The following is a 15,776-nucleotide window of genomic DNA, read 5'->3' on the forward strand; positions in this document are numbered from 1 at the left end:
GTAGGCATTGGTGTACTCATTAATGAACATGTTTCCCTTCTTTAATTTAGGAAACTATTTCTCTAGTTCGAACACGTTTAAGACTGAGCAAAACTTCTATTTAAAGTGTACAAAAAATTATGGCCATGTAAGTTGTAGTGGCTCGTTGGGGCTTATGATCTTTCCTAACATGTTCCGCTAACGATCAGCTTCGCCCCTAAAATGACGTACAACATAAGTGGTCTAAAACTTGCGCTTGCAACCACATGTTATAAAGGCTAACTCCATCTTAGAAATCCAGTCCATAACTCTAATCGGATCTTTTTTCCCATTAAAATTTGATGGTTTGCAAGTCATAAAGTCCTTATACTTGCATTCGTTCCTATCGATTCCTCTATCCGGGATGTTCCTCCTAACCACTGGTTGTTCGATTTGGTCTACACTCCTACTATAGCTTCCCCCTTCAGACTAACCTACATTAAACATTGGTTCAAAAACCCATGCAGTGACTTGGATTAGTTGTCTAGCCTCCTCCATTTTCTCAACAAGCATCGCCCGCATCATGGCTTGAACTCCTGTCGTCGTGATCAGTTCAGCTGTTGAAACGACTTAGTGAGCATGCTCGATTACATGTTAAGGTTTAGGCTGCCAATCTTTGTTACTGTTTCCTAGTATGTTATGTGTCCTCACCATGATGTCCTGTACACTAGAACAATCGTTCTAGTATACTAAAATCGTGGGTATATTATTGAACAGTTTCTATTTATAACATAAAAATTTGTACTAAATATGTTGAATTGATGTGTGATTTCCCAAGAACGGCACTATTTGATGGAATGTTGAAAATTATGTGCAAGTAATTATATAATCAAAAAGTGGGTGAAACCTGCAAGAAAAACGTGCAAAAGGAAGCTACCAAGCATGAGGACAATTTGTGTAAAGTTATGAAGAAAAATGTTGTTGGAAAACTAACCACTCTTCTATTTTTTTTTGTTATATCTCAAGCTCTAGAGCTCTGATTGACCTGATTCAAGAAGTTTCGGAAACTAGAGACAATTTTTCACAACTTTCATGTTTTACATTTTTTATCCTATTGTTATTATCACCACAGTGTACATGGAAGACAAAGGATGTGAATCAGGAATCTATGACACCCTGAAGGACGCCAAGGTCAAAATAGTCAACATCTCAGTAGATTTCAGAGTATGGAAACGAGGAAGGCCCCATCGGCATCCTAGGAGACATCTACGATGTCACTAAGGACTTCAGGGTGTTATTGTGGTGTTTTTTGTTGGAACGACTTATCACTGTACATGCCTTTTTTCACAATCCATTGATTGTAGTGTGATTTTGAAAAGTTTTTGGAGTGATTGGTTTTTCGAAATTCCTTTTGTTTGAAAACTTAGTCTGGTTTTTGAAAATTTTGTTCTTGGAATCAGTTTCCCGCTTTTCACGTTGAGATCTGATCTCCTTTTCCAAAGATAATTTTGCTTCAACTTTTGGTGGAACAACATCAGAAATAGTTAACTGTTGTTTTTTGAAATTCTTTGATCTTGGTATTGATCGAGGACTTGAGTCATCAGAACTGGAAAGTTCATGACTCTAGGAACATTATCCAAAATTAGAATTGTCAATGGGCAGTTCATGTGAAATAGGTTGAAGAGTGGTTGTGAACTTGCCCGGGGTATGTGGTAATGAAGACTGGAGTACCGCATAGTAGGTTAAGGAAGAGTCTTTATTAGGACATGTCTTGATTTCGGGTTCTAACAATGTCTTTGTCCACAACTGAACTAGACTGAGAATTGGGATTGATTGTATCATTGATGGGTAAGAAACTATCTAAGTTTCCCTTGGATTGGGGATGAATTTCCTCGATGACGCTATTGTTGCTAAGTTCATGAAGTCTTATGAAGTGACATAGAATGTCTTCAAGAAAAGTCTTGTCATTGATTGGATAATGAAAGGCTCGGTTTGGTAGGAAATAGGGATGTTCGACATCAAACCGAGAAGGAGAGTTCTCGTCGGTATAATACCCATTGAACCATCCCCAATTATAGGTGTTGTCTACAATCCTATTATTCATTAAGTTATCAATAGCTTCACTTTCATTAAACAAATTTTCAATTAAATGATTCAAGCGTACAATTTCTTTTCGGGTGAGATCCCGTTGATTAAAAGCGACATCTAACTAAGAATTCTAGCATCTTTTTCTAACAACATATCATTTTCTAACATAATGACCTCAAGCTTTTTTCTTATAGTCTTCCTCTCATATGGTATAGATCTTGGGTCACTATGTTGTTTTCATCTAAGGCCTTGTTGTAGTCTGAAAGGATGACAACACATGTTTCATTAAGTCTTTCTAAATCTGGTTCACAGTCATGCATGTTATAACCATTAGACTGAATCATAACTTTTACCTGTTCAATGATACTGAGGTTCCAATCCCTTGCTATGTAGTAGTAATTCCTTTGTAGGTTGATAGATCCATCATCGTCACTTTCTGCTATCATGCATATCTTCCCTCGTTTCCTATTATTATCAGGCTCGTCGTCTTCATCACCTGAGGACTACACCTGATGATCCCTTCGAACTTGGGCCACACATGACTTTCTCTTCTCTTTCTCCTTATCCTCCATTTCTTGATCCATTTTGAGATAGAAGGCTTTGTCCTTTACCACATTTGCTTTATAGTCACGTGCAAAGTGGTTCTCTTTGTGACACTTGTGACAAACCAAAACTCCATCCTTGTCTTTGGTAGAAGTACTGGAGTCTTATGATTTGTTGATCTGTAGGCTTTCCTTTATCCGGGGAGTATTCTGAGGCTAAGGATTGTGGTGAGGATTTCTAGGATATCTTTGGTGGTTGTTCTGCGGGTTGAAATTTCGGTTGAATGGTTGTTTAGTGAAATGTTGGTTCTTGCGAAAAGTGGGTGGTAGGAGTCTTTTAAATCGTTGACTGACGAGGGTAATGTCATTTTGAAATTCTTCCTCATCATCTAGTTCAACATCAGCTTCACAAAACTGCAGAAAGTTATCATATGATTGTTGGTAGGATGACTTTCCGGTGTAAGAATACTGAGGAGCTTTGATGGCAAACTGAGGATTTTAAGCCATTAAAGCTAGTGGACCACCCAAGTATGCACATTCTTTCAATACCATAGACTCTTGAGCCTGGAGATCACCATAAAGTTTGAAGAGTGAAAGAGTTTGAATCTTCCTGTCACCCTGAACTATCATCTTTGTGGTAGTCCAATGTATTCCTAAACCATTTAGGAACTGCTGGTTTGTTTCATGGTTGCTTCGAACAGTTCCAACATTTGAAAGCTTCGTGATTATGAGGTTGAACCTTTTGAACGAATCGTCAAGACTCTCACCGGGTAGAGCTTTAAAGTTAGTGAATTCATTCAGGGCAGTGGTGAGCTTCTTGTCTTGATCTTGTTCAGACCCCTGGTAGAGATTTTTTAGCACATCCCATATCTCCTTGGTAGATTTGCATTTGATGATGATGTCGAAATTTTCAATAGCAACACCACACGAGATTTCGTAGAAGACGATGTCATCCTTCTCCATATTTTCTAGATCATCATTAGTGGATCTGTTCATCGCTGTTGGACCACCTCCAAGTCTGACTTAAGCACTGTCAACTACAACGGGAGTGAGAATCGGTACATGAGGTCCTTATTCAATAGATCTCCACATGTCTCTACCGAGTCTCTTCAGATATCTTTCCATTCTCTGGGACCAATGGTGATATTCACTTGCAACGAGTATTGGAGCTCTGTTAGAACCTCCAACATTGTTTGAAATGTTTAAAGAATAAGCTTGTAACATTTTTCCTTCCCTTTTTTATGAGCTTTAGTGGTATAGAAGACCTTTTAAATTAGAGTTTTTGAAAAGAGTTTCATTTTTTGAAAGAAATTAAAAGACAACCATTTTGGCTTTGATACCAATTGTTGAGAGAAAAACTTTGATAAGAGTTAGAAACAAGATAATAAGTTGCAAAATAAAGTTAATCTCAATGGACCTTTTTAGCTTAGCAATAATAATAAGTTAGATTGTGGAAATGTAACGGAAAGTAAATAGCAACAAGTTATATTGATAAGCAGTAAACAAGTAGACACTTAGTTGAATCATAACAAGGTTTTCATGAAAACACAAGTTAGTAGATGATGAACAACATAAGTGAAGACGGACTCATTTTAAGTATCGGTTAAGATAACTTGATATAGAGATGAACGATCTTATATTTTATAAGCTCAGTTGTTGAAGTGGTAAGAATACATTAAGTGGGGAGGTCTATTTATAGAGTCCCAAAAGTTACAAGGAAATAATAAAATAAGTTAAAGTAACTGACTTCGGTTTCCTTGAATGGTACACCGGATATAACAACGAATACAAGCAATATCAATAAAAGTAACTTCTGACAATCTTCATGCATGGTTCATCTGTGGGAATCCAACAGGTCTTCGGGTTCACTAGATGACAAAAGTGATTTTCGGGTAGCTCTTCTCTTTGGGTTTACTTGTGTAAGGGGTCTACGCGTCCATCTTAGCTGAAGAGGGTCACTTTTTTACTTACATATTGGAATCAAAGTTCGGAAGTGGCTTTGGAAAGTAATCTTTGTTGTTTAGTTCAAGGTCTATACATGCAATTGTAGGTACATAATTTTCCAAGTGGGAGACTGTTGGATTAAGGTGTCTAAGCCAGTAACTAAATTGGTATATTCTTGTAATTAGAAACAAAGTCCTTTTTGGGTTGCCCTCATAGCTAGAACTTGATTAGAATGTCATTTATAGAGAGAGAATGATTTATTATATTATTATATGATTAATAAACTAATTGGAAATTATGAGGAAATGATTTGTTAATATATTATATGATTAATGTTCAATGTGGAAATCAATATATCCCACACTCGAACTGTTGGTTTAGACTCTGCCTACACAAATCGCAATCATCTCAACTCAACAATTATATAAAACGTTAAGCTAAATCCTCTACTAAAACTCCGAAAAGGGTGAACGACCATTTCACCCCTCCATGATCTCCGAAGTCCACAACCTGACCCAACCCTTAAAGTCAATGAAAGTTAACACTCAAGTCAACAGTCTATTTTAACTCAACCCGTCGAGTGCAGCTCATGAACTCATCGAGTCCTCAGTACTCAAAAATCACGAAAACCTGATTCAACTCACTAAGTTATTAGTCAACTCATCGAGTCCATGTATAGTCTAGAAGACCGGGGAAAAACCTTAACCACTCGTCGGGTTGTCTCATCAACTCGTCGAGTTCACTCTGAACCCAGAAACGGGAAAACCCAAATCAAATCGTCGAGTTGGATGCCCAACTCATCGAGTTCCTGAACCCTTTCTCATTAAACTCATTCCAGCCGATTCCATTGCTCCAAACTCCGAATCCAACCTCCTAGGATGGAGTTACCACGTAAAGGTGCTATCTTTACGTTCATGCAAGGCCTCGCAAGGCTAAATCACCCAAAATTAAGCTCAAGAAGGGGTTTAAGACATGAAGATGGGTCAAAGCTTCATAAAGCTTGAATCTTTATGTACATGAGACCTAGAGAAGTCCAGATCTGAAACTCATGCCCCCTGGGCAAGCTTAACTCGAGAATAGCCCTCAATTTGCACCAAAAACCCATGAACTCACATAAGAAGAGATCTAAGGAATGGAAAGCCAAGGTAAGGACTTTTTACCTCCAGATGGATGCTACAACGGCATGAAAGTTGGATCTAAAGACTCCTTCTTGTTCCATGTTCTTCACTCTTCATATTCCTTCAAAGGAATGCACCAAAATACTCACTATTAACTCCAAACACTCTCAAAATGGAAGGTACCCGATTAGGGTTTGTCTCTGGGTGGTAAAATGATGAGGGAGGCGGGGTGAAGGAGTTAAACTCCTTTAAATAGGGTGCAATCCCGAACAATTAGGGTTTCATCAAACAGACTCAACTCGCCGAGTCCAGTCCTCCGACTCGACGAGTAGAATTCATATTTCACGCATGTTGATCAACTCCTACACTAAATTCTCATGTTCCACATCTAGGAATCAAGGTGTTACAATTCTCCCCCACTTGGATTACATTCCCCCTCGAAATCACTCTTTGTCAACACATCGATCGAAAAAAATCACCCAAGAAGCACCACCGGAAAAATCTCATATCATACAACGATCTCCTTCCTAGGATATCCAAAACTGACAGTAACTCCCAACCCGAAAAGGACGGACCCCGTTGTCGATGCAGTATCGACTTTAACTCTCCAAAACTCGGAAACTGTAGTGGTCTATCTCCCCGAAAGACCACCCATGCAGAATATCACCATACCAATCGCTCATCGAATCTCGAACCGATAATACTCCCAACTGTAATTATCTCATAGCGACTGATGGGGACAAGTCTTTGACCATAATTGGGTGTTGATCACTCACTTTAGACATGCTAGTCGATCCTGGTCGTAACACAAAAGGAACAGAGGGGTCACATCTCACCAAGGATCAACCACCGGTACTGCAATCAAAACCAATCTGAAAAATAAATCTCAATACTCTGCTCTTATACACTAGAAGGATGACCATGCCCGGTCGGAACTATCCTCTAATCTCTACAATCATAATCCCTAGCTTCCTCTCAATGTTCCTCCCAGCACCTGATGGATTTTCGTATACTACAACATCCTACGGTGTACATATAATCCTAAATGTCTTGGATCTATGTTTTCACTAATTATACATGCAATATTGTTTCCTTGACATTAAGCCTACAACTAGCATGCATTTGACATAATAAACATAAAAATGAGTTAGATGGCATACCTCTTTCTCTTCTTGTTAGTGGTTGGAATTTTTTTTTTTTTTTTTTTTTTTTTTTTTTTTTTTTTTTTTTTTTTTTTTATTTTGCAGGTTTCAACGAGGAAGAAGGAAGAAGATGAGAAGTTTCTGGAAATGGCATATTTGGCCCCTATGTTTGGTCTTATGGCAGAATACACCCAACTCTGAATTCTAAACACAAAAATAGTTTTTGAAAATTACAAAATAGACACTATACTTTTATATTCCAATTATCATTAAAATCAATTAATTTTTTTTTTTAAAAAATAGCGAGGGAAGCCCTTCCCACCCATTCCTTGGGTTTTAGGTGAGGGAAAGGAAAGTATGGTATGACCCACAAAAAGTGAGGGAAGCTTCCCTCCCACTCCCTCATGTTTAAGGCTGGAGGGAGTGGTGCCACCGAAACCGCACTCCCTCCTCCACTACATAAGCGACATGTTATTTTTTACAACACAAGTATGGTTTCTTGTCACATCAAGGGGGTGGTGCCAAACTTTTATTTTATTTTATTTTATTTGTTTTTTTGTTAACTATTTTAATTTAATAAAACTTATTATTTTAATAAAAAAAACATAATTTTAAAAAGAAAATTTTCATTAATTAGAAATACAAATACCATACATTACTTAACTTTTAAAAAAAAAAAAAAAAAAAAAACTAAAAATTTGAAAAACAAATTAGAAACATAAAACCTACAAGTTAAAAAAAACACACACCAAACGATTAAAAACTTGAAAAAAAAACTAGAAATTATCCACGATTGATGTAACGTTTTTTCACTTCCTCCTTCATCGCCAAAACCACTTCAAGCTCGGCCCTGGTCATATTCGACGTGTCCATCGCTAGTATTCGCATGTCGCTCTCCCTTTGTTTCCGAAGCTCTTTTTCTGAAGCAATTTGCAAAATTTTGTCCATTCTGTCTTTTATACCCTTCATGTCGGCTCCCATTTCTTTCAAATCATCTGAATCCGACGCTTTGCCTTTGCCTTTGCTTTTTTGCTTTGTCACTTCCCATTGGTCGGGAAGGTGGTGAAACTGGAACAGGTTCATCTTCATTCAGATCAAATTGAACACGAGCATATGATGTAGTGTGGTCGGACTCAGATGTTCTGTTGCGTTTTGAACCACTGTCCATATGCTCATCTGTTGTTTTACTACTTTGTCATTTCTTGTTATCTTTCACAAAATTCCAAACTTCAAGAAACTTGAAAGCCTTCAAATTTTCTTTTTGATACACTTTCAACGCTTTCTTTAAAATCACTTCATCTCTTTCTCCACTTTTCCATTGACATTTCATGTTGTTCCACAAGTCATTAAACAACATAACTTCCTTGATCATCTTCCCCTCATTTGGAGTACACTTGATGTTTTGAACGGTATTCTCGACGGTTCATTCCTTATGGAACCTGTGTAAAACGTGAATCCAAAAGCGGTCATGCTTTTGGTCTTTTCTAACCGTCGCATCTTCTGAAATATCGATACAATATTGTGCCAACACTAACGCTTACAAAGGTTCCCAACATCTAGCCTCTGCCTTCTCTTTTCTTTTAGTTGCTGATCGAGTGGGCTGAGTTTCTGTAACAAATTCCGGTTCAGAATCAGAAACGATTGTTTCTGGTTGTGTTTGTGTTTGTTGAACAAACTCGGGTTGAGACAAAAAAATCAAATGGATTAAAATTTGGGTCGGGTTGTGGTAGTGGTGGTGTTTGTAGTAGTGGTTGCGTTGGTCGTTATGGAAAATACGGAAGCATACCGCCGTAGTGGTAATACGGATATGAGAAAATCGGTAGATCAAATGAAGGTATTAGGGTGTAGCATTTCTGACTTGTGTTTTTTCTTTGCTACGCCTTTTGGAAGAAGATATTTTTTAAAAAAAAAATGAATGAAAAGATTGTGTAAATATTTGTTTAAAGTTGGAGTGAAGGTGGTGAAATAGTTAAAATGGTAACATGTATGTATATATATATATATATATATATATATATATATATATATATATATATATATATATATATATATATATATAGTAATGGTTAAAAAAAATACACAAATCTTCTACGGTCAAACATGGGAAAATGCAACAACCAATCAGGTTTCGCGGTCTTGTATGGCCGCACTGCGGTCTTGACTGCACAAAACCACGCCCTGGGGGCGGTGTTCACAGTCCACGTGTCAGCATGGTGGTTCCAAATCGCACCCCACACCGTTTAACCTAAATAAGTAATAAAATGTTCATTCATACACCATATATGAAGAAAAAAAAAAATAACAAGAATGTCAGCCACCCAATACGGAGTTTGCAAGAAAAAAAAATATAATAATAATAATAATAATAATAATAATAATAATTGTCTTATTGGTAAGTGCTGGTGTGCTGGTCGTACTTTGGGAGGTTTTGTCCATAATAGCTGTACTCTATTATTCAAAATTTCTACTGTATGTTCCCCTTTAATAGGTGCATATAGGTTCCAGTTTTAGGACATCATTTATTTTGTAATCAATGAAGACAGTTAAACTCTTTGGTACATTTTCTTTTAGTCGTCAAATCTGTTCCATCAATATTATGTTAAAATTTTAGTTTAAATCAAGACAGGAAACGATTGTACACACTTTAAAAACTATTCAGTTAATTACGATCTATTCTAAAAAACCATTTTCAGATCCCTTTCTCTTATTATGATTTCAAGCGGTTCCTCTTCATATGGTACATGAGCTTCTTCGAGCCCAATTTCTTATTTCAGCCAAGATTCATCTTATTTCTCCTTTGTTTCTTTCAATCATGACTCTGATAGATCTTTTAAAGCATGATGGAAGAACTATATGTGTTGCAAAACTAACTTTTGATATAAGTCATATAACTATATTGATCCAAATTGCAAGTATTATTCTCAAAATGTCTCGTCTATTATTAGAGTAGTCTAAAGTCCAAAAATGAGTAGCTTTTTCAACGAGCCACGTACCTCTTGCAAACGAAAAGGAGAATACAATAAATTTATCAAAAATGGTTTTGCTTTTTATTGTAAATATATGCACAACTATAATGACATGGTGGAGGGTGGTGGAGACGGGGGAGTGAAACCAAAGAAAACAAAATGATGGAGATTGAAATCAATGGTACGTGCTTGATGCTTAAACCCATAAATGGCATTTACAAATGCACCATCCATAATTAGAGCTCACTTTCCTACACTGGTCAAGACATGGTCGGCCTCTTCGCTTACACTTCAAGTTTTCAAGTGATCTCAAAAGTATATTTGAACATGCATGTGTACCTTTATTCACACACTAATAAAATAATGATATCGTACTTTGTATATAAACGATTATATGATAGAATAGAATATTAATGTACAATATGATATGCATAATTTTTTGTGTAATTTGTTTTATGGATTAGGAATTAGGAAGAAGTGTATATTTTTTAAAATTTTAAGATTAAAAACATAAACTATAGTATTTCTTAACGAGTAAATTACATTAATAATCCTTGTGGTTTGGTTAATTTGTACATTGAGTCCCTAAGTTTTTTTTCACTCAGAAGATCCTTATGTTTTGGATTTTATTCGTTTTTAGTTCCTAGCTGGCTTAAAATGACTATATTTCTCCTAATAATATTTTTTTTATCTATTTTTTTTTGTTAGTTTTATGAAAAAAAATATTATATGGGTCCCACCCCTTTAATCCCAATCTGCTTTCCTTTTTCTCATTTCAAACCTCACATATCTCTTTCTCTCCTTATTCTCTTCAATGGTTCGTGAACCTCCATTATCACCACACCTCCTGTCGTCGCTACTACAGCCTGAAAAAGGGACATAAGTCATCCTTTCCCTCATTACCCTCACTATCTCAAACGATCACCCTATGTCTAATCTCGTCATCCCTCAACCTTTGTTCCAAACTCTAACCATCCCCTTTCTCTCTCATATACCATCGATAACCCCCCCCCCCCCCCCCCCGCTTTCTCTCTCTGACCAAACTCTGACCATCCCCTTTCTCTCTCATATACCATCGATAACAACCCGCTTTCCTTTTTCTCCTTTCAAACCTCACATATCTTTTTCTCTCCTTATTCTATTCAATGGTCCGTGAACCTCCATTATCACCACACCGGCCATCGCTACTACAGCCTGAAAAATGGACATAATTCATCCCTTCCCTTGTTACCCTCACTATCTCACATAATCACCCTATGTCTAATATCGTCATCCCTCAACCTTTGTTCCAAATGACCATCTCCTTCTCTCTCATATACCATCGATAACAATCCCCCCTCCGCTTTCGCTCTCTGACCATCACCTTTCTCTCTCATATACCATCGATAACAACATGCTTTTCTTTCTCTCCTTTCAAACCTCACATATCTCTTTCTCTCCTTATTCTCTTTCAATGGTCCGTGAACCTCCATTATCACCACACTTCCTACTATCGCTACTACAGCCTGAAAAAGGGACACAAGCCATCCCTTCCCTCATTACGTCCACTATCTCACACAATCACCCTATGTCTAATATTGTCATCCCTCAACCTTTGTTCCAAACTCCGATCATCCCCTTTCTCTCTTATATACCATCGATAACACCCCCCCCCCCCCCCCCAAGAAAAAAAATAACTCAATCTACCAATTCGAGGAATCGCCATTTGAAATCATAAATTGAAGGTAACAATCATCCTTTTCTTCCAAACTTCGATCGATTTTCCCTCACTGCTAGCCTTAGGTTTTTTCCTTGAAATTTATAGTCATTGATTCACCATCTCTTCGCACTAGGGGAAATTGGGATAAGAGTTACAGGTCTAAGTGATCGTGACCGAGCTGCATGTCTCAAGAGATCAGGGCTGAGTTGCAGGTCCATGTAATCAGGTTAAGATTTCATGGAAATTTCAAGTCTCGAGAATGAATTTGATTTCAGATTTTTTTTATATGTATCAGGAAGAAAAATGGATTTTTCTAGTTTTGTTGAGGATGGTTTCAGGCTCATCAAATTGGATTTGAGACTCATCAGATTTGATTTCTAGTTTCCATGTTCATAAACGAAAATGAACTATGTATGATTTATAATTTGCTTGTATTTTGATTGAATTGTACTTGGTTTGATTGTATTTGTTGGTGGTTTGCTCGTATATGAAGTTTTTGGACGATTATGAACGGTAATAAAAGAAGCGGGTGACGTGTGGTTTGGGTGGAGAAGTAAAGGGTAGTGGGACCGTTAGATATTATTAGCTATATAATTAATTATATAAGAAATAAATAAATAATAAAATAATTTAGTAAGGGAAAAATAGTTTTTCATGTCAACTAAGACGGAAGGCACAACAAAAACATATTATAGAGTGGATAAAAAAAAACCTAATGTGATTGATGTGTACTTTCTAACACGAGTGAGTACTAATAGATAAATAAAATTACAAAAATGGTTCTTATGGTTTGCTAAAAGTCACAAAGTTAGTCTCTTCTATTTTTTTTTGATATAAATGGTCCTTGTGGTTTGCAAAAGTTGCATTGATGGTCCTTTTTACTAACACCGTTAGTATTCAGCCGTTAGGGACTGAATCTGTAAGGGCATTTTCGTCTTTTGAAGTATAAAGGGACTGAATCCGTGACATTTAGTAAACCACATGGACCATTTTTGAAATTTGTTTAAAAAAGACAGTTATATGGCTGAGAAGGGTTCAAACTCATGACCTCCACCTCCTAAAACCAAAACCTTAATACGTTCTTGGTTTATTGTTTCTCAAAACTAATTTATATAATAATAGAATCGTTAAAAATAAACAATAAATAAACTACATAAAACATTTTTTAAAATAATTTTTAAAGAAAAAATAAAACAAAACGTAATTTAGTTATATTATAAAAAAAATACTTTTTTTACAAACAATTTGTATGTAATTTTATGTATTTATTTTACGTAAAATATATTTTTTGTCTTTAAAAAACACGTTTTCGTATAAAAAATATGTTTTCTTAAAATATTTTTTTTACGTCTTTGAAATAATACTAATAATAATAATTAACACTATTCATGACATAAAAAAATTATATAAATTCTTCTAGATCGTTAGTTCTAAAACCGATTTTTCGTTTATATGTATTAAAAACAACTTAACAACGATTTTGTTATGTATTTAAACAATTTATACGGTTTTTTTTATATCAAAAGCAGTTTTAATAATTGTTATCTCAAAAAGATATATCAGTATGTATTTCCATCTTCATTTTAAAATACAATTTAGAACTTTCGATTAGGATGAAATACGTATTTTAAATAAAATATATAATCGAATATGTTTTTATGTTTTTTTTTAAATACATATAATTGAAAACGTATTTTAAATAATATATATAACCAAATAGGTTTTTTGGTTTGGTATAATATGTTATTACGTTGTATTGAAAGACAAAATCTGCCGAATATGTTTTTGGTTTGATCCAATCGGTTTTTTGAAAACCGTTTTTTATGTTTTTTTCTTTTAAAAATACGTATCGGTTCTATCTTTTTGAAATAACAATTATTAGCACTATTATTGACATAAAAAACAGTATAAATTGTTTAGATAAATAACAAAATCGTTATTAAGTTGTTTTAATACATATAAACGAAAAAACGATTTTAGAACTAGCGACTAAAAAGAATTTATACAATTTTTTATGTCATGAGTAGTGTTAATTATTATTATTATTTCAAAGACATAAAATAATATATTTTAAGAAAACGTATTTTTTTAAAAACAAAAAAAATATATTTTACGTAAAATAAAAACATAAAAATACATACAAATCGTTTGTAAAAGAGTATTTTATATATAATATAACTAAAATACGTTTGTTTTATTTAAAAAAATGTTATTTAAAAAAAAATGTTTTTTGTAATTTATTTATTGTTTATTTTTAACGATTCTGTTATTTTATAAATTAGTTTTGGGAAAGAATAAACCAAGAATGCATTCAACTCAATTGATTAAGACTTTGGTTTTAAGAGGTGGACATCATGAGTTCAAATCCTCCCAACCATATAATTGTCTTTTTTAAACAAATTTTAAAAATGGTCCATGTGGTTTACTAAATATCACAGATTCAGTCCCTTTATATTTCAAAAGATGAAAATATCCTTACAGATTCAGTTCCTAACGGGTGAATACTAACCGTGTTAGTAAAAAGTATCATCAGTACAACTTTTGCAAACCACAAGGACCATTTATATAAAAAAAAATTAGAAAGAACTAACTTTATACTTTATGACTTTTAACAAACCATAAGGACCATTTTTGTAATTTTGTCTAATAGATATATTATGAAGTTAAGATGGTGTTGATAAGGGGAGTTTTTCTAGTAAAGACTTTGTAACCCCCTAAAGATAACTTGGGTCGGATCCTCCATTAATAATAATAATAATAATATAATTCTTAACTTTTGATAACCCAAATAACTTTTTGTAATTCACTTTTCAATTAATTGACTTTATTTGTAGTTATTGTTTATAACATGTACATGATTTTGTATGGATTTTGTTTAGTATTCTATATATAGATGGTATTGCACATGTCTTCCCTTCTTTGAATAATAACCCCCCATATGCACCCAACTCAACTACTCTTTCAAATCTCTCTCTCTCTCTCTCTCTCTCTCTCTCTCTCTCTCTCTCTCTCATGGAAAATCCCACAATTCTCTCAACGAACAACAATGGCAGAAGAAGCAGCGCTTCTAATTCACCTGAATTCGAGTTTTGGATGGTGAGAAACCCATCCTCCCAACAAACCACCCTCCATTCCGCCGACGAATTGTTCTCCGACGGCATCCTCCTCCCTCTCCAGCGTCTCAACTCCCAAAACAACGACGACCCACCTGACAAAGAAGATATCGCGGTAGAACCCACAAACAAACCTTCAATTAGCCCTAATCCAGATAATATTCTCGGATCCGACCTCAAAACAAATATTTCTGCATCTAAACGATGGAAAGATATTTTCAAAAAAAACCCAGAAAGTAAAGAGGTGAAGAAGAAGAAAGAACGCAACAGTGGTTCCAGCGTCGTTGGTGGTGGTGGAACAAGTACGGCGGAGTTGAATATAAATTTATGGCCGTTTTCGAGAAGTAGATCGGTCGGGAACAGTGGGAGTAGACCGCGAACGGTGGTCGTAAACCGGAAAGTTAGTAGCGCCCCTTGTTCAAGGAGCAACTCCACCGGCGATAAGTATCGGAAGTGGCCGAGCAGTCCCGGCAGGGGTGGGGTTCACTTGGGCCGGAATAGCCCAGTTTGTCAAGTCAAACGGTTGGGACAGAGCCGGAGCCTCCACGACACCCTTGTTCGTTCTACTGCTGAAAAAGTCTCCCGTCCGATCAAAAAGTCAGCATCCGGTGGTGTTACCACCGGCGCCGGAGAAAATCGTAAGGTATTGAACCTTAATGTTCCGACATGTATTGGTTACCGGCAACGAATGGGTTGTCGGAGCGATGTGATAATAGATAACGACAGTGGACGGAACGCCGACGTAACGTCGGGAAGTGCCGGCGGTGAAGGTGGAGCTAGCAGTTTGTTTAATTTGAGGAGTCTATTTACAAAAAAAGTGTTTTGAGATTTGAATTTTGACTTTTTATTTTTTATATTTTATTTACTTTTTGATATTTTGTTATTGCTTTTTTCTTTTCCTAGTATCAATATGTGTAAAATACAGTATTAATTAAAAGTTGAAAGTAGTTTTTTCTAACCTGTAAAAATCTGTCTCTTTCCACTTTTTGGATAATATGTTAAAAAGTTTCAACTTTAACTAAATAAAAATATTAACTATTATTGGAATTCGTAAAACTTACAAAACTATTAAAAGTGATAGCCAATCTTTAATCGACCAGTCCAATACTTGTTCTATTTACAGCAAAAAATACTTGATTCTTGTTATAGAAAAAAAATAATAATAATAAAGTTTGCCTACCGGGTAAAAATTGAAACCATATTTAC

General features: G+C 35.4%; 2 protein-coding genes across 2 annotated transcripts; one reads left to right on the forward strand and one right to left on the reverse strand.

Moving 5' to 3' along the window:
* Nucleotides 1-3,086: 3,086 nt before the first annotated feature.
* Nucleotides 3,087-3,584, reverse strand: LOC145006675 (uncharacterized). The gene has a single exon (XM_078965747.1). The coding sequence runs from the start codon at nt 3,582-3,584 to the stop codon at nt 3,087-3,089; it is 498 nt and encodes a 165-aa protein (XP_078821873.1).
* Nucleotides 3,585-14,469: 10,885 nt separating this feature from the next.
* Nucleotides 14,470-15,396, forward strand: LOC145006676 (uncharacterized). Its single transcript, XM_078965749.1, has one exon. It carries the CDS (start codon nt 14,470-14,472, stop codon nt 15,394-15,396), a length of 927 nt encoding a protein of 308 aa, XP_078821875.1.
* The last annotated feature ends 380 nt before the right edge of the window (nt 15,397-15,776 follow it).

The sequence above is a fragment of the Lactuca saligna genome, chromosome 7, assembly GCF_052625555.1.
Source record: "Lactuca saligna cultivar CGN05327 chromosome 7, ASM5262555v1, whole genome shotgun sequence".
NCBI classification, from domain to species: Eukaryota; Viridiplantae; Streptophyta; class Magnoliopsida; order Asterales; family Asteraceae; genus Lactuca; species Lactuca saligna.